Source organism: Lepus europaeus, chromosome 2, assembly GCF_033115175.1.
Source record: "Lepus europaeus isolate LE1 chromosome 2, mLepTim1.pri, whole genome shotgun sequence".
In the NCBI taxonomy this organism is placed as follows: domain Eukaryota; kingdom Metazoa; phylum Chordata; class Mammalia; order Lagomorpha; family Leporidae; genus Lepus; species Lepus europaeus.
Window position 1 is genome coordinate 78,673,047 of NC_084828.1, and position 21,266 is coordinate 78,694,312.

At 40.3% G+C, this 21,266-nt stretch overlaps 1 protein-coding gene across 2 annotated transcripts in view; it reads right to left on the reverse strand.

The window, feature by feature from the left end:
* The window catches only part of KPNA1 (karyopherin subunit alpha 1), a 72,753-nt gene that overhangs the window by 23,637 nt on the left and 27,850 nt on the right, over window positions 1–21,266 (reverse strand). For both annotated transcript variants that reach the window (XM_062208839.1, XM_062208842.1), the window contains exons 3-5: window positions 7,677–7,784; window positions 4,052–4,151; window positions 2,099–2,193 (exon numbers count right to left, since the gene is read on the reverse strand). In XM_062208839.1, the coding sequence (XP_062064823.1) occupies window positions 2,099–2,193; window positions 4,052–4,151; window positions 7,677–7,784 (303 nt within the window). The remainder of the gene's footprint in view (window positions 1–2,098; window positions 2,194–4,051; window positions 4,152–7,676; window positions 7,785–21,266) is intronic.

Consider the following 21,266-nt stretch of genomic DNA (forward strand, 5'->3'; position numbering starts at 1 on the left):
GGCAAGTTGCTTATAGGGACTCAGGCTCTGTTCTCTGCAGTGTTGGTTGTCTGGATTTCCTTTTTTCCAAAAAAAAAAAAAAAAAAAAAAAAAAAAAGTCTCTCTTTCCTTGCTTTCAGGGTGAAGGTGATTATTTTTCAGGTTTCTGGTGATCCTGGCCTTAGATGGGGACCAGAATGACAATCCAGGAGGCAGCTAGCAAAACAGAATCTTAATTCAAATGAACATGAGATTGGTAAATGTCAATCTGGAGAAGGAAGACTGATGGGACATCAAAGTACTCTACCTTTTCTGGATTTCTTGCTTTTCCTCTGGAAGGAATTCATCACCGCAACAAAGATGTACAAGAAGGAAAAAGATGGGGTAGGAGAAGAAAGGAGGGAAAGTACCAAGACAAAGCATCAGTCTTATGATAACCACAATGATCTGGTCAGAAAGGAACCTGGGAATTATGGGATAGCATTTATAAAAAGGTCCCAACTCCTATGTGATAGCAGCTTAAGAATAAGACAAAAGCACCCAAAGGGGAGAAAAAGTGGTAGGTAGGGTAGGAGTGGAATTATCTTTAGAATCAACTTGCTACTGACAAATGTTTACCTGACAAAATTAAACTCATTTTATGGTCTACTTAATTTTTATAGTTGCAATCACTCTAAAGGACCTGAGCCCTTCAGATTAGATATTAAACGTGACAACTTAAGGATCACAGGTATTTGTTAATACTACAGATACTGATTCAACTGGTTACTACTCCAAGGAGGTCAAATTATTGAAAAATCTACTAAGAGTCCAACTTCATGCAGGGAAAAAAAATAGCATTTTAATATTTCTAAATAATTGCCAGGATGAGTCTGTTGACATTTGGTTCCTTTTACTCTAAAAATTATCCAATCCTGGGGCTGGCATTGTGGCGTAGCAGGTAAAGCTGCCATCTACAACACCAGCATCGCATGTGGTCATTGGTTCGAGACCCAGCTGCTCCACTTCAGATCTGGCTCCTTGCTAATACACCTGGGAAAGTGGTGGAGGATGGCCCAAGTGCTTGGGCCCCGGCACCCACTTGGCAGACCTGAAAGAAACTCTGGGCTCCTGGATTTGGTTTGACCAAGCTCCGGCTGTTGCAGCCATTTGGTGAGTGAACCAGTGGCTGAATGATCTCTGTCTGCTTCTCCCTCTCCCTTTCTCTCTAACTCTGCCTTTCAAATAAATAAAACAAATCTCTTAAAAAAATTATCCAATCTAGATGTCAAAGAACTTCCTCTTGGAATCCAATATATAGTACAATAGTAAAAGATTAAATTGGGGCCAGTGTTACGGCATAGTGGGTAAAGCTGCTGCCTGCAGCACTGGCATCCCATATGGACATCAGTTCGAGTCCCAGCTGTTCCACTTCAGATCCAGCTCCCTGCTAATAGTCTGGGAAAGCAGCGGGACATGGCCCAAGTGCTTAGGCCCTTGCCACCCATGTGGGAGACCCAGAAGAAGCTCCTGACTCCTGGCTTCAGCCTAGCTCAGCTTTAGCTGTTGTGGTCATCTGGAGAGTGAACCAGCAGATGGAAGACCCCTTCCTCTGTCTCTCTGTAACTCTGCCCTGCAAGTAAATAAATAAATCTTAAAAAAAAAAAAAAACCTAAACATAACAGAAAGCACAGACCACTGACAAGGCTATGTCCTTGTTAAGTCTTCTGGAGTAGGGGCAGGATTAATTAGGACCAGGTTTGGGAATTAATGACTCTGATCTGGCCCATGTTATATGACCCTGAGAAAGCTAACGGTTTAAAACTTCCTTATACCAAATTTTATGTAGCCTACACCTAGGTTTCTATCCATAATGGTTCCTCTAATGCAAACATTCCCCTACCAGAAAAACATTATCTACAATCACCATAAACATTTTAAATGATTAAAAATGACACGAATTCTGAAGAGGCCTATGTGTTAACAGAGCTATAAGGGTAGCTTGTAATATGTTGCAAGAAATACCATTATAAACAAATATGACCTTTCATATAGATTAAAATAAGTAACAAATTTGCATACAAAATAAAAATTTTCAAAGTCAATTATGTTATGAGGCAAAAATGAAAATGGTTCGCACCTGCAACGTACAATTCTCTTTTCGTTTGAGGAACTCCACAAACCTGGCCACTACTCCAGGCGTGCTGATAACTTCATCGATAGGAGGGTTAGGTTCTGTTTCCCCATAAAAGGAAAGAAGAAAAACAACCCTTTGATTTCAATGCAGACTTTTTATAGTTCAAAATTACTTCATAATACTCCTCCTCATCCATTTACTATCTCTTTCATGTTGGAAATCTCCCAAAAAATGTAAAATTGAGTTATTTCATTTTGAAATAAAAATACTCTGGAAGTTTCACAAGGAGGTCAAGCCTTAACATAGGAATGAAAGATGGCATATTTTTAAAAATTAAAACTAATGCCTCCATTATTTGAGAAAGCTTAGAAAGCGGGAAATAACATCCAGACAACAACTGTCAGTATTTTGGTAACTTCCTCCTAGCCCTTTTCTGAACAGGACAGGGTTTCAATCTGTTTTTCTTTAATATAAATTATCTTGAGAAACTACATTACAAGAGTCTCAATGTGCTAAGAGAATTTAATTTAGCACCTGTAGTGGTTAAAAGTAGGAATCAGCAAGAATTTACTCAGACTGACGTACCAGATTAATTTCATTTTCATTTATGAGAATACAGTATCTTAAAAATGGAGTCATTCAATAAGAACTTATTAGGTGAGTAGACAGGAAATGTCACAATCATATTAATAATTTCAGAACAGATCTGACAAAGTGAGGAAATGCACGTAGTAACATCAGAAAAACTGCAGTACTAACTAGGAAATTCTGAGCCAAGCCCAAGGCTTTGACTCAAAAAGGGGACTAATAAATGGCTCAGCGCTAATTTGGGAGTGTTATAATGACATGCCCTTTAATCCATTTCAACATTTTTTTCAACCATTAGATAAATTAGACAAATTTAGTAATCACAATAAACTAGCTAATATGCTGAGTTACAGAAATAACAATACATCAAAACTGGAATAAAATATGAGTAAAATTTATCAATTGAATTTTTTAAGGCACTTTAAAAAAGTCCACATGATTTCACAGACAAAATCTTACAATAGTTCATAAAGAAAAGCACTAATGAGTTTAGTCTGCTAAAAACTGAATGAGCTATTAACTGTGCTATGACTACAAAAATAACTGTGCTCTCTTGGACTGTTATTGGAATGGATGAGAAGCAAACTCCCTATCCCCACCCTCTAAGAACACATCGAAGAATCCTAAGAAGGATGCTGACAAACAAATATGTTCAGGAAAATAATAGGACAGTAAAAGGTCTCAAAAAGCCACATTATGAAAAAAAACCATTAGGATCAGGACAAGACTTTTACAGGGGTGGGGAAAATACACATTCCCTTCAAATACTTATTAAGCTATCATACAAAAGACAAATTTTTTTAACATGGCAGTAGGCTTTTATTTCAGCTAACTTCAAGATATACATTAATGGCTAAATCAACTATAAATTACTACTGAGAGATTTAGGTATTTACTAAGAACATTTTAATGTGGTTCAGAATTCTTTTTACTGGCCCAAGGTAACAAATATATTATATTCTAAGGTAGTACCAAAGAAAGTATTATCTTGCCCACCAATAAATATATTCTTAACTTTCAATGGTAAATTGCTAACATTATAATTTTTTTCTTTAAAAACAGAGTAAAATTTCTCAATTTGAATTACCATGAGATGTTGACCACTAGTCATTACAGGATTTTTCTGTAGGCTTTTTTTTAAGATAACTCAACAATGACAGTAATGCTGCTTTCTGATGCTGATAGAGTCTAAAAATAAATGGATTACGAAACTGGGCATGATTCATAAGTATACCTATTTGTGTCTTTTTATTCTTTTACTGATAAATGTACACCAAAACAAATTATCTATGGCATAAAAAATAGACTATGGAAAAGGAATATTTTGTAGAAAGATGAAGAAACATATTCAGCGTATTCAGTTCTCACCTTTTGAAAGCAGTTTTCTGAATTTCTGTGTTGCAGAAAGCTGTTGCTCTGGGCTATTTGAAAATATCATTTCAATCATGTCAGAAGTAATAACACCACCCTGAGATCACAAACAAAAAGCAAACATATTAAAACATTAACCTTAATTCAAAGGAAAATAAAAATAGTAAATTATACCCAAGCTATCATTTAATCATAATTCTCCAGATGTTACACAATAAGACATTCTTTACATGTACAAATGTGTAAGATGATTAATAATGAAATTAGGTCCAATTCTTTGTCTATGATAATAAAGTTCACAAGAGGAAGTCATGCTAACAGTGAACACCAAAACAAGGGGCTTATGATTCTTTCTGTCCTTGATCATCACCTAGCCAGTTTTTCCTTGTTACCCAAACTAAATGTTAAGTTCTAAAAGAAGGCTTTAAGAAAAGACTCACTTTTTAAAAAGGTTCATCCCTATCTGGTAACTGCCCTATTTTAATCCTGAGATGTTTTTCTTGGTTAGCTGTCTACTGCTTGGGTTCCCCCATATACTAGAATCCCCTTTAAACTCAAAAGCCCTATCCTAGTTATCTTCGCACTCAATCACTAGCAGCTAGAATTCAGATAGTCAACACAGTTACACAGTAGTCTTGTAAAACTCACAGATTTTAGCCAATGCTAAATTCAACAGCTGATTCTTGAAACTTTAAAAATTCCTATTTTCCTGCTTCACTAAAACGTTTCAATATCCCACCATTCTCTTGTTTCAATAGAACTTTTTAATTTCCCACTACCACCTATCTCTAGTATTCCAGTATTAGCACTTTATTTCTTCTCAGGATCATGTGTCATAATGAAACAAAGTTCTTATTTTATGAAGGGTAACAGTCAATAAAATTAACTGTGAAGTGGCCTTCAGGATATAGCCATCCCATAATGGAGTTCCAGTTTGAGTTCTAGCTACTCTATTTCTGATCCAACTTCCTGCTAATGCATCCTGGGAGGTATTACTTGGGCCCTGCCACCCATGTGGGCGATCAGGATGGAGTGGGTTTTTTTTAATTTATTTATTTGAAAGTCAGAATTACAGAGAGAGGTAGAGAAAGAATCTTCCATCTGCCAGTTCACTCCTCTGATGGCAGTGGCCCTAATGGCTGTGGCTGGGCAGGGCAAAAGCTAGGAGCCAGGAGCTTCATCTAGATCTCCTAGGTGGGTGGCTGGGGCCCAAACACTTGGGCCATCCTCTGCTAAATTCCCAGGCCATTAGCAGCTAGCTGGATCAGAAGTGGAGTATCCGCTACACCTGCCCATATGGGATACAGGCATTACAGGCAGTATATTACCCACTATGCTGCAACGCTGGCCTCAGGCTGGAGTTCTTGACACCTGGCTTCTGCTTGGCCCACCCCTGGCCGTTGCAGCCATTTGGAGACTGAACCAGAAGATGGGAGGTGTCTGTGACGCTGCCTTTCAAATAAATAAATCCATTAAAAAATGAGGGGGTGGGTGTTGGGGGGGTGAACTGTGAAGATTGCTGCACTGAGTTGTATATGCTGGAGGTTTGGTAAGCAGTATCTAACATTCAAAAATTCCCATAGGGGAATATGAAGCATTCTACTCAAGAATCAGGAAAGTAACTTCTTTCAAAGTTGCAAGAGTCATTTCTGAAATAAACAAAGGTGCTTTTATGATTTTACTGTGAATGCCTGCACACTCACACATATGTACATACACACACATGCAAATAATGATAAATATAATAAATATATTTTTCTTCCCTTTCATATCCCCTTAGAATATAGCATAAGCCATACTGACTTTATATCACAGGACTTAAATATTGTTACCAACTTTACATCATGGTATTTAAGTATTGTTAAATCATGATATTTAAGTTACAATATATTGGGAGATGAAAGAACCACTCAAGGATTTTGCAGTCTCTTCTGGGAAAGGGTTAGTACATTTTAATGCATACATGAAACCTGTTTCATTGCAGGTGGATAAATAACTTTGTTATTGTCTTTATTTGAAATTAAGTGTGGTATACGGTATGCAAGGAATAGACTGTGATGGTTAATTTTATTGGTCAACCTGACTAGATTATGGTTCAGAGATATAACTGGGTAAATACCAGTACAGATGTTACTGTGAATGTATTTTTTAAATGCAACTAACAGATTGATTCTTATAATGTACCTTGGCTTTATCTAATCAGTTGAAAGCTGTAACAGCAAAGACTAAGATTCTATTAAAAAAAAAAAAAAAAAAAAGGAAGCCAGCCTCAAGATTACATCTTCAACTCACCTTAACTTAGAGCCCACTAGCTTGTTATACAAATTTCAAACTTACCTGCCTGCAATAACAAGTCACATCTTTAAAAGAAATCTTGGCCGGCGCCGTGGCTCAACAGGCTAATCCTCTGCCTCGTGGCGCCCGGCACACGGGGTTCTAGTCCCAGTTGCCACTCTTCCAGGCCAGCTCTCTGCTGTGGCCCAGGAGTGCAGTGGAGGATGGCCCAAGTGCTTGGGTCCTGCACCCCATGGGAGACCAGGAGAAGCACCTGGCTCCTGCCTGCGGAACAGCGCGGTGCACCGGCCGCAGTGCGCCAGCCACGGCGGCCATTGGAGGGTGAACCAATGGCAAAAGGAAGACCTTTCTCTCTGCCTCTCTCTCTCACTAGCCACTCTGCCTGTCAAAAAGTAAAAAAAAAAAAAAAAAAAAAAAAACTCTTCCCTAATATAATCCATAAAATACATTTTTTAATAAAAATTAGAAAGATGAATTTTCTGAATAATTTACTATAAAATAATTGTGTTGGTCATAATGCTTCTATCAATTCCAAGGGAATTATATTGCCCTCTCAACTCCAAAATCACTCTGGTTCACATTAATCAGAGATCTAGGAAACGAATAAAGGAAAAACTATAAAATACATATATATACTTATATATGTATATATGCACCACTATTTGCAAATAAAAAGATAGGAGGGGACATTTATTTTTCCTCAAAACACAAACATTCTAAAAAAAATTAAGAATTAAGTAACAGTGAACAGTGGTTGCCACTGGAGGAAAATACTGAGTAACTGGAAAAATAAAATTTTCCCTTTTTTTCTTTACATAACTTCAAAAAGGTCACAAAATAGTTTACAAAGAATAGTCCAACAGTTCTGATACAGAATCAGTATTTTTAATCATATACATTGTCAATTTTGTAACTGAAATGAATAACAAATTATGATTCCTTTAAAGTATCACCTGTTATTAAACTTCCAAGGAATAATTTTATAATTATCTTTAAGTTTTGAGGATATAATTTTATTAAACTATATTTTAAGTTTTGAGGGGATAATTTTATTGAATTACTTTTTAATTTTTAATTGATACATAATTGTTACCCTTTTTAAGTTTTAGATTTGAATTAATCTACAGTTCAGTTCATTTTGCTTGGTTGCACAATAACCAAAATATAGTATTTAATGAAAATGAGATTAATTATGTGGCTTCTCCTTAAAGATGAAATGCCAAGCACTTTTTGTAGCCATATAACCTTTTTCAAACTCAAAGAGACCTATATTTCACATCTTCTTGACAAAAATCACTGACAAGACTGGTTTGATTATCTTACTTACCGGGGCCATCTCCATGTTATTAATCTGGGCCTCATGAAAGCCTCCATCTGACATAACTTCTTCTTCTGTTTCTTCTTCTGCTGTAGCAACATTTCTTCTCTTGAATAACTGAAAAATAAAAGACTTTTAGCAATGTGACTCTAAAACAAGGACTTCAACATCCAAACTCCAGGCACCCTATATTTAAGAGAATGGAGTTGGAAATCTTTGAGAATCATTTTAAAAATGCTAACACTTGTGCTGCCTTCAGCATTCCTGATTGGAAATTATTTCAGATTTCACTCTAGTCTTATTATCTAACACAACTAACTCCCACAATATGCTAGAACCATGATGAAGTAAAACTTATTAGGGGAGGTCTGACACTACAAGACATAACAAAGGTAAGGTTGGAAAAAGGAGCCAGGACATGCCTGGCCACTCCCCCTCATCCCTTTATGTGAAGTAAGCAACAAAATAGTCTTAACAATGCATCAGGGAAAATGAAGATAAAAACATCAGAATGACGTAATACTTGTAACCATCACAGAAAGAGGATTGAGGCTGCTGACCTTCAGCAGCCCAGCAACCAGCGACAACAACTGATGACTACTAGAGCACTACTGTTAAAGCATCCATTAATTGTGTAAGCAAAGGGGAACAGTTCTTGCCAATCAGCCTGGCAAGATAACTTCCAGCCAAGTGCCTAATGTTAGGTGGTACACATATCTATCCATCAAGCCAGGATAGACTAACAGTAACTTGTCCTGTCATTCTGAGTAACTCTAAAGCAGACAAAATAGATACAATGTGTTTTAAGACACTGGATTACAGGCTATACAGGGCTGTTGACTCTTAAGAAAAAAAAAGATCTGTTCCATGATTGCTTCAAGTTACCACCTAAACAGGAGCTTGCTTGCCCTTTTTTTTTTTTTTAAGATTTATTTATTTGAGAGGCAGAGTTACAAAGAAAGAGAGGGAGAAACAGAGAGCAAGGTCTTCTATCCACTGGTTCAATTCCTAGATGGCTGTAATGGTCAGAGCCAGGCTGATCTGATGCCAGGAACCAAGAGCTTCTTCTGGGTCTCCCATGTGGGTGCAGGGACTCATGCACTTGGACCATCTTCCGATGCTTTCCCAGGCCAAAAGCAGGGAGCTGGACTGGAAGTAGGGCAGCCAGGACTAAAACCAGCACCCATATGTGATGCTGGTACTGCAAGTGGAGGCTTAGCCCACTACACCACCATGCCAGGCCCTAAACAGGAGCTTTACAAATTGAAGTGCAGCTAATGCGGTAAGCAAACAGAGCTCAGAGGCTATCTGAATCGAGTTCAGAATTGAGACTAAGACATCTGGAATTCACAAGACAGAGTAGTGAAGACGGAAGACCAACAAAGAGAGCACTCCACAGATTTAGAGCAGATTCCCTTTGGGTCACTCAGTCTTAGACCTGATAAGCACATAATCACATTCTTCAAGACGGAAGCAGAAGGAATAGTACCCAGCTCATTCTATGAAGCCAGCATTATCCTGACACCAAAATACCTTACCAAAGACCTATTTACAGCAGTTCTTTTATCACTACAACATGTCCAGCTACAAAGGAAAAATTACAAAGCATACACACATACTAAGAAAAAACACAGTTTGAAGAAACAAAGCAGGCATCAGATAAGTAAATCTGGATATGCAGGGATACTGGAATTCTGAGATAGACAATTTAACTATGGGTAATATGCTAAGGGCTCTAAATGAATGCAAAACCAGACACACAGTGTAAAGACAGTAATGGAGATTCTAAGAAACAACCAAAAAGAAATGTGAGAGACCAAAATCATTATTATAGAAATGTAGAATGACTTTAAAAGGCTTATTGGTAGACTAGTTGTGGCTTAGGAAACAATCTGAGATTGAGAACATCTCATCAGAAACCTCCAAAACTAAAAGGCAAAAAGAGGAAAAAAAAAAAAAAAACCTGAAAAAATTTACAGAATATCTGAAAGGTATAATAAATATGTAATGCAAATACCAAAAGGTGAAGGGTAAATGCAACAGAAGCATTTGAAATAACAACTAATAATTTTCCTCAAATTAATGTGAGACATCAAACCACAGATCCAGGAAGCCCAAAGAACACCAAAGGTTCGGCACTGTGGTGCAGTGGGTTAAACCAATGTCTGCTGGCATCCCATATGGGAACCAGTTTCCGTCCTTAGCTGCTCCACTTCCAATCCAGCAGAAAAGGAGAGTGACTTCTAATGAGCAAAGAGTTACTTGTTGAGGTGATCAGAATGTTCTAAAATTTAGAGCCAGCATTGTAGCACTGCAGGATAAGCCATCTGTGATACTGGCACCACATAGAGAAGTGCCAGTTAGAGTCCCAGCTGCTCTGCTGCAGATCCAGCTCCTTGCTAATGTGCTTGGGAAAGCAGCAAAGGATGTGCCTGAGCCTCTGCCACCCATGTGGGAGACCTGAATGGAGTTCTTGGCTCCTGGTTTTGGCTTGGCTCAGCCCTGGCCATTGCTGACATTTGGCAAGTGAACCAGCACATAGATCGTTCTCTCTCTTTCTCTAACAGTCTTTCAAATAAATAAATGAATTTTTTTAATTAAAAAAGTTCTAAAATTGGCTGAGGTAATATCTGTATAATTGAATGAAATCTATTGAACTGTACACTTTAAATGGGTGAATTGTACAGCATCTGAATTATATCAGAGTGAGGCTGTTTTTAAAAAATAATAGACAATTTAAAGTAAAAGTAATATCAGATGATGGTTTTAATAATACATCTTGTGCTGCCTGGGAAAGCAACACAAGATGGTCTAAGTGCCTGGGCCCCTGCACCCATGTAGGAGACCCAAACGAAGCTCCTGGCTTCTGGATTTGGCCTGGCCCAGCCCTAGCCATTGCAGCCATTTGGGGCAGGCACCAGCAGATGGAAGCTCTCTCTTTCTGTCTCCTCCTCTCTCTGTAATCCTTTCAAATAAATAAGTCTTTAAAAAATATATACGTTTAGCATGAAACATGATGTGGCACAATGTTTGTTGAAGCAAACTGTGCTAAGTTAAAAGATAATAAAAGGTGTCTTCCATCTGCTGATTCACTCCCCAATTGGCCGCAACAGCCAGAGCTGCAGCGATCCAAAGCCAAGAGCCAGGAGCTTCTTCCGGGTCCCCAATGCAGGTGCAGGGGCCCAAGGACGTGGGCCATCTTCTACTGCTTTCCCAGGCCATAGCAGAGAGCTGAATTAGAAGAGAAGCAGCCAAGACTTGAACCAGCGCCCATATGGGATGCCGGCACTGCAGAAGGTGGCTTACCCACTATGCCACAGCGCTGGCCCTGACTTTTGTAATTCTTATTCATTACACTGTCGTTTCTAGTAAGTGCAATCAGGCAAGAAAAATAAATAAGCATGCAGAAGAGGAAATGGATAAGGAAGAGTTTTTCTCCATAGGTGACAACTATCTATCCAAAAAGGCTACTAGAATTACTTAGTTTAGCAAAGCTCTAGAAGAAAATACACAAAATAAACTACATTTCCACATACTAACAATTAGCAATTGAAAACTGAAATTTAAAATACACCATTTACAACAGCATTTTTAAGGAAATAAAATACTTAGAAAGAAGTCTGACAAAAACACATATTAGGCCGGCGCCGCAGCTCACTAGGCTAATCCTCCGCCTGCGGCGCCGGCACCCTGGGTTCTAGTCCTGTTTGGGGCGCCGGATTCTGTTCCGGTTGCTCCTCTTCCAGTCTAGCTCTCTGCTGTGGCTCAGGAAGGCAGTGGAGGATGGCCCAAGTGTTGGGCCCTGCACCTGAGTGGGAGACCAGGAGGAAGCACCTGGCTCATGGCTTCGGACTGGCGCAGCGCACCAGCAGTAGCAGCCATTTAGGGGTGAACCAACGGAAAAGGAGAACCTTTCTCTCTGTCTCTATCTAACTCTGCCTGTCCAAAAAAAAAAAAAAAATCAAAAAACTTGTCTGTCATTTACACTATGCTGAAACTGTTTTTTAAAGATAGAAAAGAGTCTGCTGTGTATCCCACTTCCCATGTTGGATCTTTCTCCCCTTTTTTGATTCTATCAGTTAGTATTAGCAGACACTTGTCTTGTTTGTGTGATCCCTTTGATTCTTAGACCTATCAGAGCCATCGGTTGTGAACTGAAATTGATCACTTGGACTAGTGAGATGGCATTGGTACATGCCACCTTGATGGGATTGTATTGGAATCTCCTGGCACATTTCTAACTGCACCATTTGGGGCAAGTCTGATTGAGCATGTCCCAAATTGTACATCTCCTCCCTCTCTTTTTCCACTCTTAAATTTAACAGGGATCACGTTTCAGTTAAAATTTAAGCACCTAAGAATAATTGTGTGTTAATTACAGAATTCAACCACTAGTACTAGAACAACAACAACAACAAATGCTAAAAAGGAAGTGGGATACACAGCAGACTCATAGAATGGCAGACGTCCTAAACAACACTCTGGCCTCAGAATCAGCCCTTAAGGCATTCGGATCTGGCTGAAGAGCCCATGAGAGTATTGTAGGCATGGAAAGCCAAGATACCATGGAAAAGAAAAAAAAAAAAAAAAAGAAGAAGACCTAAATGAAAGATCTCTGCGAGTGAGATCCCAGTGGAAAGAACGGAGCCATCAAAAAAGGAGGTACCTTTCTCTGAAGGGAGGAGAGAACTTCCACTTTGACTATGACCCTATCGGAATAAGATCGAATCGGTGAACTCTAAAGGCTTCCATAGCCCTGGCAACTCATGACTAGAGCCTAGGGAGATTACTGACGCCATGAACAGGAGTGTCAAATTGTTAAGTCAGCAACAGGAGTCACTGTGTGCTTACATCCCATGTGGGATCTGTCCTTAATGTGTTGTCTAATGTGCAGTGATGCTATAACTAGTACTGAAACAGTATATTTACACTTTGTGTTTCTGTGTGGGTACAAACTGATGTGATCTTTAAAAAAAACCTGGTGTTAAATTGGAAATGGCATAGAAAATTAATTTTTTAAAAAAAAAAGTATTATGTAGGATCTCTGTCTTTAATGTGCTGTACACTCTTATTTAATGCTATAACTAGTACTCCAACAGTATTTTTTTTTTTCACTTTGTGTTGCTATATGGGGGCAAACTGTTGAAATCGTTACTTAATATATACTAAACTGATCTTCTGTATATAAAGAGAATTGAAAATGAATCATGATGTGATTGGAAGGGGAGAGGGAGCGGGAAAGGGGAGGGTTGCGGGTGGGAGGGAAGTTTTGGGAGGGGGAAGCCATTGTAACCCATAAGCTGTACTTTGGAAATTTATATTCATTAAATAAAAGTTTAATTAAAAAAAAAAGATAGAAAAGAGTAAGTAGCCAAAATGTATTATAATGCATTTATTATGTTAAAACCCATGAGTTTTTAATATTAAAACAAACTCTTTTTGGTCTCTTTGAAGGATGCTATGGAATCAACTGTTTATTTGAAAAATCAAGTGTTTGTCTTTCCTTTGTGAACAGTAACTTATGAAAACCAATTGAAGGGTAGCTCTTCTTTAGAATGACCTTCTGGTTAATAAAAGCAGAAAGCAGGACCACTGTAAATTCCTACTGTAACAGACCTAGACAATGGCCATCAAAAGCTGCTTAAAATTTAGGTGAAAAGCTGATGGGGCTCTTCATAATGATGGGTCAGGCTGATAATACCAGAAGATAAGGATAAATCTTAATTATCACAAAAAGAAACAGTCTTTATGTTCCTGCCCATGTTATGCTGTAGTAAGTATACAAGTACTACCTATGAAGTCTTCTTGCAAGAAAATAAATAAATAAAAACCTCAAATCCAATCACTACTAGTTTGCAAGAAGTACAGAATCTGAGGAACACAAGAAATGATACCACAGAGATAACTGTTAGCAAAATTCAGACTAGGAAATCTACTGGAGAAATGATTTCCCGTTATTACCATTTCCAGCAAGGAAATCAGAAAACAGAAAAATGAAGGTGGACGTTTCAATTAAAAGATACTTATTATCCTGAACAAATGGTGCTGAGAAAACTAGATGTCTACATGGAAAAGGATGAAGCTAGACACTTACCAAAAACCAGGGGTGGGAAACTTTTCAATTCTATCATTTGCAGGGCATGCAGATGTAGTTGCCATGGCAGAGCCAAACCAAATGATTTTCTTGGCCTTGCCATAAGCCAGACATTTCTTACCCCTGCTAGTAAATAAACATGAACTCAAAACAGATTAAAGACCTAAACATAAGACCTAAAACTGTAAAATTCCTGAAAGGAAATACAGGAGAAAACACTTTATAACACTGAATTTGGCAAAAAAAATAAAAAACAAAAACAACCCCCCCACACACACACACAGGCAAAAAAAAAAAAAAGTAAGGCAAATATAACAAACTTTAAAACTTCTGAACATTAAGCAATCAGAGTGAAAAGGTAACCTAAAGAATGGGAGAAGATACTTCAAAAACTAGAAAAGTAGAACTAAAAGATAAATTTTGGCACAATATTTTGCGATACGGATTTTACCAAGAACTTATTGAAGATCCTTCATAGATCTGATAATGGATTAATATACAGAACTCCTACAAACTCAACAAAAAAGTCATACTATTTATTTATTTATTTGACAGGCACAGTTAGACAGTGAGAGAGGCAGAGAGAAAGGTCTTCCTTTACCATTGGTTCACCCCTCAAATGGCTGCTACGGCTGGAGCGCTGCACTGATCTGAAGCCAGGAGCTTCTCCTGGTCTCCCATGCGGGTGCAGGGCCCAAGGACCTGGGCCATCCTCCACTGCACTCCCGGGCCACAGCAGAGAGCTAGACTGGAAGAGGGGCAACCAGGACAGAATCCGGCGCCCCGAATGGGACTAGAACCCGGTGTGCCGGCGTCGCAGGCAGAGGATTAGCCTATTGAGCCATGGCTTCGGCTTTGCTCCACTTCTGATCCAGCTCCCTGCTAACGCATCTGGGAAAGCAATGGAGGATGGCCCGTGCAGTCACATGGGAGATCCAGAAGAAGCTCCTGACTCCTGGCTTTGGCCTGGTCCAGAACTAGCTGTTGTAGCCATTTGGGGAGTGAACCAGAGGATGTTAAGATTTACCTCTCTGGGGGCCGGCGCTGTAGCTCTTTTGGTTAATCCTCCACCTGCAGCGCTGGCATCCCACATGGGCGCCGGGATCTAGTCCAGGCTGCCCCTCTTCCAGTCCACCTCTCTGCTGTGGCCCGGGAAGGCAGTGGAGGATGGCCCAAGTGCTTGGGCCCTGCACCCGCATGGGAGACCAGGAGGAAGCACCTGGCTCCTGGCTTCGGATCAGCGTAGCTCCAGCCACAGTGGCCATTTAGGGGGTGAACCAACTGAGGGAAGACCTTTCTCTGTGTCTCTCCCTCTCACTGTCTAACTCTGTCAAATAAATAAATAAATAAATAAGTAAATAAATAAATAAATTACCTCTCTTTGCCTCTCCCTCTCTGTAAAAAATAAATTAATATATATTTAAAAAAAAAAAAAAAAAAAAAGGAAAGAGGTTGTGCCGCGGCTTACTTTGCTAATCCTCTGCTTGCAGCACCGGCACCCCGGGTTCTAGTCCCGGTTGCTCTTCTTCCTGTCCAGCACTCCGCCGTGTCAAAGGAAGGAAGTGGAGGATGACCCAAGTCCTTGGGCCCTGCACCCGCATGGGAGACCAGGAGGAAGCGCCTGGCTCCTGGCTTCGGATCAGCGCAGTGCGCTGGCCGTAGCAGCCATTTGGGGGGTCAACCAACAGAAAAGATGACCTCCCTCTCCCTTTCCCTCCCTCCCTCCCTCCCTCTCTCTCTCTCACTGTCTAACTCTGCCTGTCAAAAAAAAAAGGAGAGAAAATGCAATCTTGTCACAAGCCTGACATTGATGAACCTTGAGGACATTATGTTGAGTGAAATGAGGCAGTCACAAATGGACAAATACTTCGTGATTTTTCTTAGTGAGATATCTGGAGAAGTCAAATATCATGAAAACAGAAAGTGCAATGGTGGTAGGTAGAAGTAGTCTGATGTGGCAAAGTGTTTCAAATATTCCAAGATGAAAAGGTTCCAGTTATGTCTGTCACATAACAATGAACTGAACTACACTTCAAAAAAGGAGTAAAAGGGTAAGTTATATTATGTGTATTTAAAAAAAAAAAAACCACACAATTAAAATTTTTTACAAAGTGACAGTTACAGGACTACAGTTGTAGCGCAGCAGGTTGAGTCATCACCCGTAAAACTAGCATTCTGTAAGCGCAAAGGTTTGGGGCCCCCTTGCTTTGCTTCTGATCCAACTCCTGCTAAAGAAAGCCATACAGGATGGCACAAGTATTTGGGCCCCTGCCAACCACATGGGAGACCCAGATGGAGTTCCAGGCTCTTGGCTTCAGCCTGGCTCAATCCCACCTGTTGCGGCCATTTGGAGAGTGAACCAGTGGATGGAGGATCTCTGTCTTTCCTTCCCTCTAATTCTGCCTTTCAAATAAATAAATAAATCTTAAAGAGAAAGACAGTTAAGAAAGATGACAACAAAAGCAATGTATGACTTTTTTTTTATTTGACAGAGTTATAGACAGTGAGAGAGAGACAGAGACAGAGAGAAAGGTCGTCTTTCCATTGGTTCACTTCCCTAATGGCCACTATGGCCGGCACACTGCGTCGATCCGAAGCCAGGAGCCACGTGCTTCCTCCTGGTCTCCCATGCGGGTGCAGGGCCCAAGCACTTGGGCCATCCTCTGCTGCCCTCCTGGGCCACAGCAGAGAGCTGAACTGGAAGAGGAGCAACCGGGACAGAGTCCAGCGCCCCACCCAGGACTAGAACCCAGGGTGCTGGTGCCGCAGGCGGAGGATTAGCCGAATGAGCCATGGCGCCGGCCACAATGTATGACGTCTTATCTGAACTGATTCTAAAAAGCCAACAACAACAACAAAAATTACAAAACCATGTAGAAAATATGACATCATGCTTGATATTATGGAAGTGTTATCTTTTTATTAAAGACCTTTTTTAGGGGCTGGCACTATGGCATAGCAGGTTAAGCTGCCAACTGCAGCACCAGCATCCCAGCTGCTCCACTTTCAATCTAGCTCCCTGCTAATAAGCCTGGGAAAGCAGTGGAAGACGGTCCAACTACTTGGGCCCCTGGATGAAGCTCCTGGCTTCTGGCTTCAGTCTGGCCCAGCCCTGGCCATTGAGGCCACTTGGGGAGTGAACCAGCAGATAGAAGACTTCTGTTTCTGCCTCTCTGTAACTCTGCCTTTCAAATAAATAAATCTTCTTTTTCTTTTAAAGACCTTTTTAAAAAGCTTTATTCTGTAGAGATACAAATCAAGTTATTTACAAACTATCTCAGATTTGCTTCAAACAATCCCAACATTACTTTATTTTTGTCAAGAGGGCATCTTCTACTAACACTGCCTGTAATGAAAGTCTGGTGGTGATGAATTCTTTCAGTTTCACCACTGCTTATGAAAACTATTTTGCCAGGTACAGTATTCTAAATTGTTAGTTTATCTAAAGACATTTCTTCCTGTCTTCTGGCTTGTATTATTTCCAATGAGAAAGTTGACGTCAGTATTATTTTTTTTTCCATAGCATGTCTGTTTATTTTGTGTATTTATTTGAAAGGCAGAGTAAAAGAAAGAGAGAAAGGGAAAGAGAGAAAGAAAGAGAGAGAGAGAGAGAGAGAGAGAGAAAGAAAGAAAGAAAGAGACAGGCCGGTGCCGCGGCTCAGTAGGCTAATCCTCCGCCTTGCGGCGCCGGCATACCGGGTTCTAGTCCCGGTCGGGGCACCGATCCTGTCCCACTTGCCCCTCTTCCAGGCCAGCTCTCTGCTGTGGCCAGGGAGTGCAGTGGAGGATGGCCCAAGTTCTTGGGCCCTGCACCCCATGGGAGACCAGGAGAAGCACCTGGCTCCTGCCATCGGAACAGCGTGGTGCACCGGCCACAGCGCGCCTACCGTGGCTGCCATTGGAGGGTGAACCAACGGCAAAAGGAAGACCTTTCTCTCTGTCTCCCTCTACTGCCCACTCTGCCTGTCAGAAAAAAAAAAAAAAAAAAAAAGAGAGAAATAAAAAGAGAGATTGAGCTTCTATCTGCTGGTTTACCCTCAAAATGGCATCAATGGCCAGGCTGGGTCAGGCTGAAGCCAGGAGCCTAGAACTCTATCCAGGTCTCTCACATGGGGTGGGCAGAGGTTCAAGTACTTCGGCCATCTTTTCCTGCCTTCCCAGGTGCATTAATTGAGGGATGGATCAGAAGTTGGAGCAGCTGGAACTCAAACCGGCATCTGTATGTGATGCTGGTGTTATAGGCGATGGCTTAACGCCAGTCCCTATTCCTGTGTATTTTTAAAACTGCCTTTTATGAGTGGCTTTTAGTAGTTTAGTTATAATGTACCATGGTGTAGTTTTCCTCATGTTTCTTATGACTGAGATTCATGCTTTCTTTAATCAGTAGATCTATAATTTCACTCATCCTGAGCAGTTTTCAGCCACTATCTTTTTTTTTTTTTTGACAGGCAGAGTCAGACTGAGAGAGGGAGAGAGACAGAGAGAAAGGTCTTCCTTTTTCCATTGGTTCACTCCCCAAGTGGCTGCTCTGGCCGGCGCGTTGCGGCTGGTGCACTGCGCCGATCTGAAGCCAGGAGCCAGGTGCTTCTTCCTGGTCTCCCACGCGGGTGCAGGGCCCAAGGACCTGGGCCATCCTCCACTGCACTCCCAGACCACAGCAGAGATCTGGACAGGAAGAGGAGCAACCGGGACAGAATCTGGCGCCTCAACCAGGACTAGAACCTGGGGTGCCAGCGCTGCAGGTGGAGGATTAGCCTAGTGAGCTGTGGGGCCGGCCTCAGCCACTATTTCTTCAATAGTTTTTTTTACCTTCTACCCTCTCTCTTCTCCTTTGAGAACCCCAAGTGTCCATATATTGGTTTATTTTTAATTTTTAAATTTTTCATTTATTTGAAAGGCAAGGGGAGGGGAAGCAGGGGAAAGATCTTCCATTCACTAGTTTATTCCCCAAATGCCTGCCACTAGCCAGGGGTGGGCCAGTGAGGCCAAACAAAAACCTGGAACTCAATCTGGTTCTCCCAAGTGGGTGGCAGAGACTTAAGTACTTGAGCCACTGCCCGTTGCTTCCTACGTGCACATTATAGCAAGCTAGAATCAGAAACCAGAGACTGGACATGAACCCAGGCACTCTGATACACAGGCATCCCAAGAGACATCTAAATCACTGTACCAAATGCCCACTCATATTAGGTTTCTTGAAGTTCTCCCATAGCTCATTCATCGCTCTTTTTTTCCTCCTAGGTGTGCTCTTTTACTTCTCTTTTTCATTTTAAATAGCTTCTATTCCTATGCCTTGAAGTTCACTCATCTTGTCTTCTGGAATTTCTAATGTGTCACTGATCCTATTCATCTATTTTTCATCTTGGACATCACAGTCTTCACCTCCAGAAGTTTGAGTTAGTTTTTTGTATCTTACATGTCCCTAACAACTTTTTGAGCATATGAAATAGAGTTACCATAATCATTTCAGCATTATTCTCTTAGTTCTTTTTTTTTTTTTTTTTTGGACAGGCAGAGTGGATAGTGAGAGAGAGAGACAGAGAGAAAGGTCTTCCTTTTTGCCGTTGGTTCACCCTCCAATGGCCGCTGCGGCCGGCGCATCTCGCTGATCCGAAGCCAGGAGCCAGGTGCTTCTCCTGGTCTCCCATGCGGGTGCAGGGCCCAAGAACTTGGGCCATCCTCCACTGCCTTCCCGGGCCATAGCAGAGAGCTGGCTTGGAAGAGGGGCAACCAGGATAGAATCCGGTGCCCCGACCGGGACTAGAACCCGGTGTGCCGGCGCCGCAAGGTGGAGGATTAGCCTGTTAAGCCACGGCGCCGGCCTTATTCTCTTAATTCTAATGTCTGTGTCAGTTCTAGGCCAATTCCAATTATCACTGTCCCCATTATAAACTGTGTTTACCTGCTTCTTCATATACCTGGTAATCTTCGGTGCAAAAACACTGTCAATTTTAGCTTTATCGGGTACCGCATATTTTTGCATTCCTGTAAATACACTTGAGTTCAGGTTCTGGTATGCAATTAAGTTACACTGAAATAGTCTGATTCTTTTAGAATGTGTTTTTATGATTTTTTAAGGAAAATCTGGAGCAACACTCTACATTACTGAGGCCAAACCTTTCCTAAATCCCTAATTCCCCCATGAATTGTAACTTTTTCTGGTCTGGCTAGTAGAAACAGGCATTACTCTCAGCCCTGTGTAACTGCCATGCACGGTTCCCTCTAACAGCATTTTCTCTAACCTCTGGGTAGCTTCCGCAAACACACTGCTCATCTGCACTCTACTGAACACTTGAGGAAACGTTTAAGACCTCCAGGTTTCTGTCTTTATGAGAGTACTTCAGAAAGCTTCCACAAAAAACAGAAGTTTACTGTTGAAAACATTTAAATGTTTTTTAATGATACACATTTTCCACTTATTATGAAAAATGGTTTTTTTTTTTTGTACCACAACTACTCTAAATTCCTTTTTTCCACAATCTTTTTGAATTACCCTCATATACAGTATCTCTCTTGCCTGATACTGCGTCCTATGAACTCTATTCACCTTGGTCTCTTAGACTCGGCTCTGTCTCAAGCCTGGGAACACAGAGCATTTAGCTGAGACAACCATCAGGCTCACCTTATTGTTCCTATCTCTAGAGATCATCATATCCATTGCCTAATATCTGGTGTCCTGAACTGCTATTTCATGAGTATCACCTGCTCATTCTTGATTGATTGAAGTAGGAGGATAAATCCACACCATCCTCTTACTCTACTTTTGCCAGAAATATCAGTCCTTACACTACCCTTTCTGTGCCTTAAAATATCCCCATTTTTGCCTAATGGTAGCTCATTCAAGTTAACCCCCAAGCCATTTCAATTCCAGTGGTCTCAGAAAACTTTTCTTTATGCTACAAAAAAATCATTACAGATTCAACTTGAATATCTCTAACCTTTAATCAAGAATGAGCTATTTTTCAAGGAGCCTGACTCTACAGAGAGAAAAATTCTAAACATCACCATCTCAGAAGGCTAGGGGTAGTCAGTGCTGCTAAGTAACTCAGTACTTCTTGGACTTTTCAGGACAAAGTTTTGTTTCACTTAAAGAAAATACATCATGAATTCCCTGTTCAAATTTACTTAACCTTTTTGGCAATATTTCCTTATTTTCTTTAGCTAAAAAATTAGGTTATTAATCCTGAAATAAATATATATTGGCTTTTTCCACATATAAACATATAAAAATATATGTATAGTTTCATAACTATCAATTTTAAGATAACAAAAGCAGCTGAGATTTGTTTACATTTCTTTTTGCCCTTTTATACAAATAAATTATTAATCAACATGACACAGTATTAAAATAGTTCCTTTCTGAGTGGCAAAGCCGTAAGTTTGACACAGTTAGGGTCATTTGTTTCCTCCAGTTTATTTTTCACCCTCATTTTGATTTAGTTGTGTTTTACAATAATTTAAAACATATAATCTTATCTAATCATTAAAATAACATCTACTAGTAT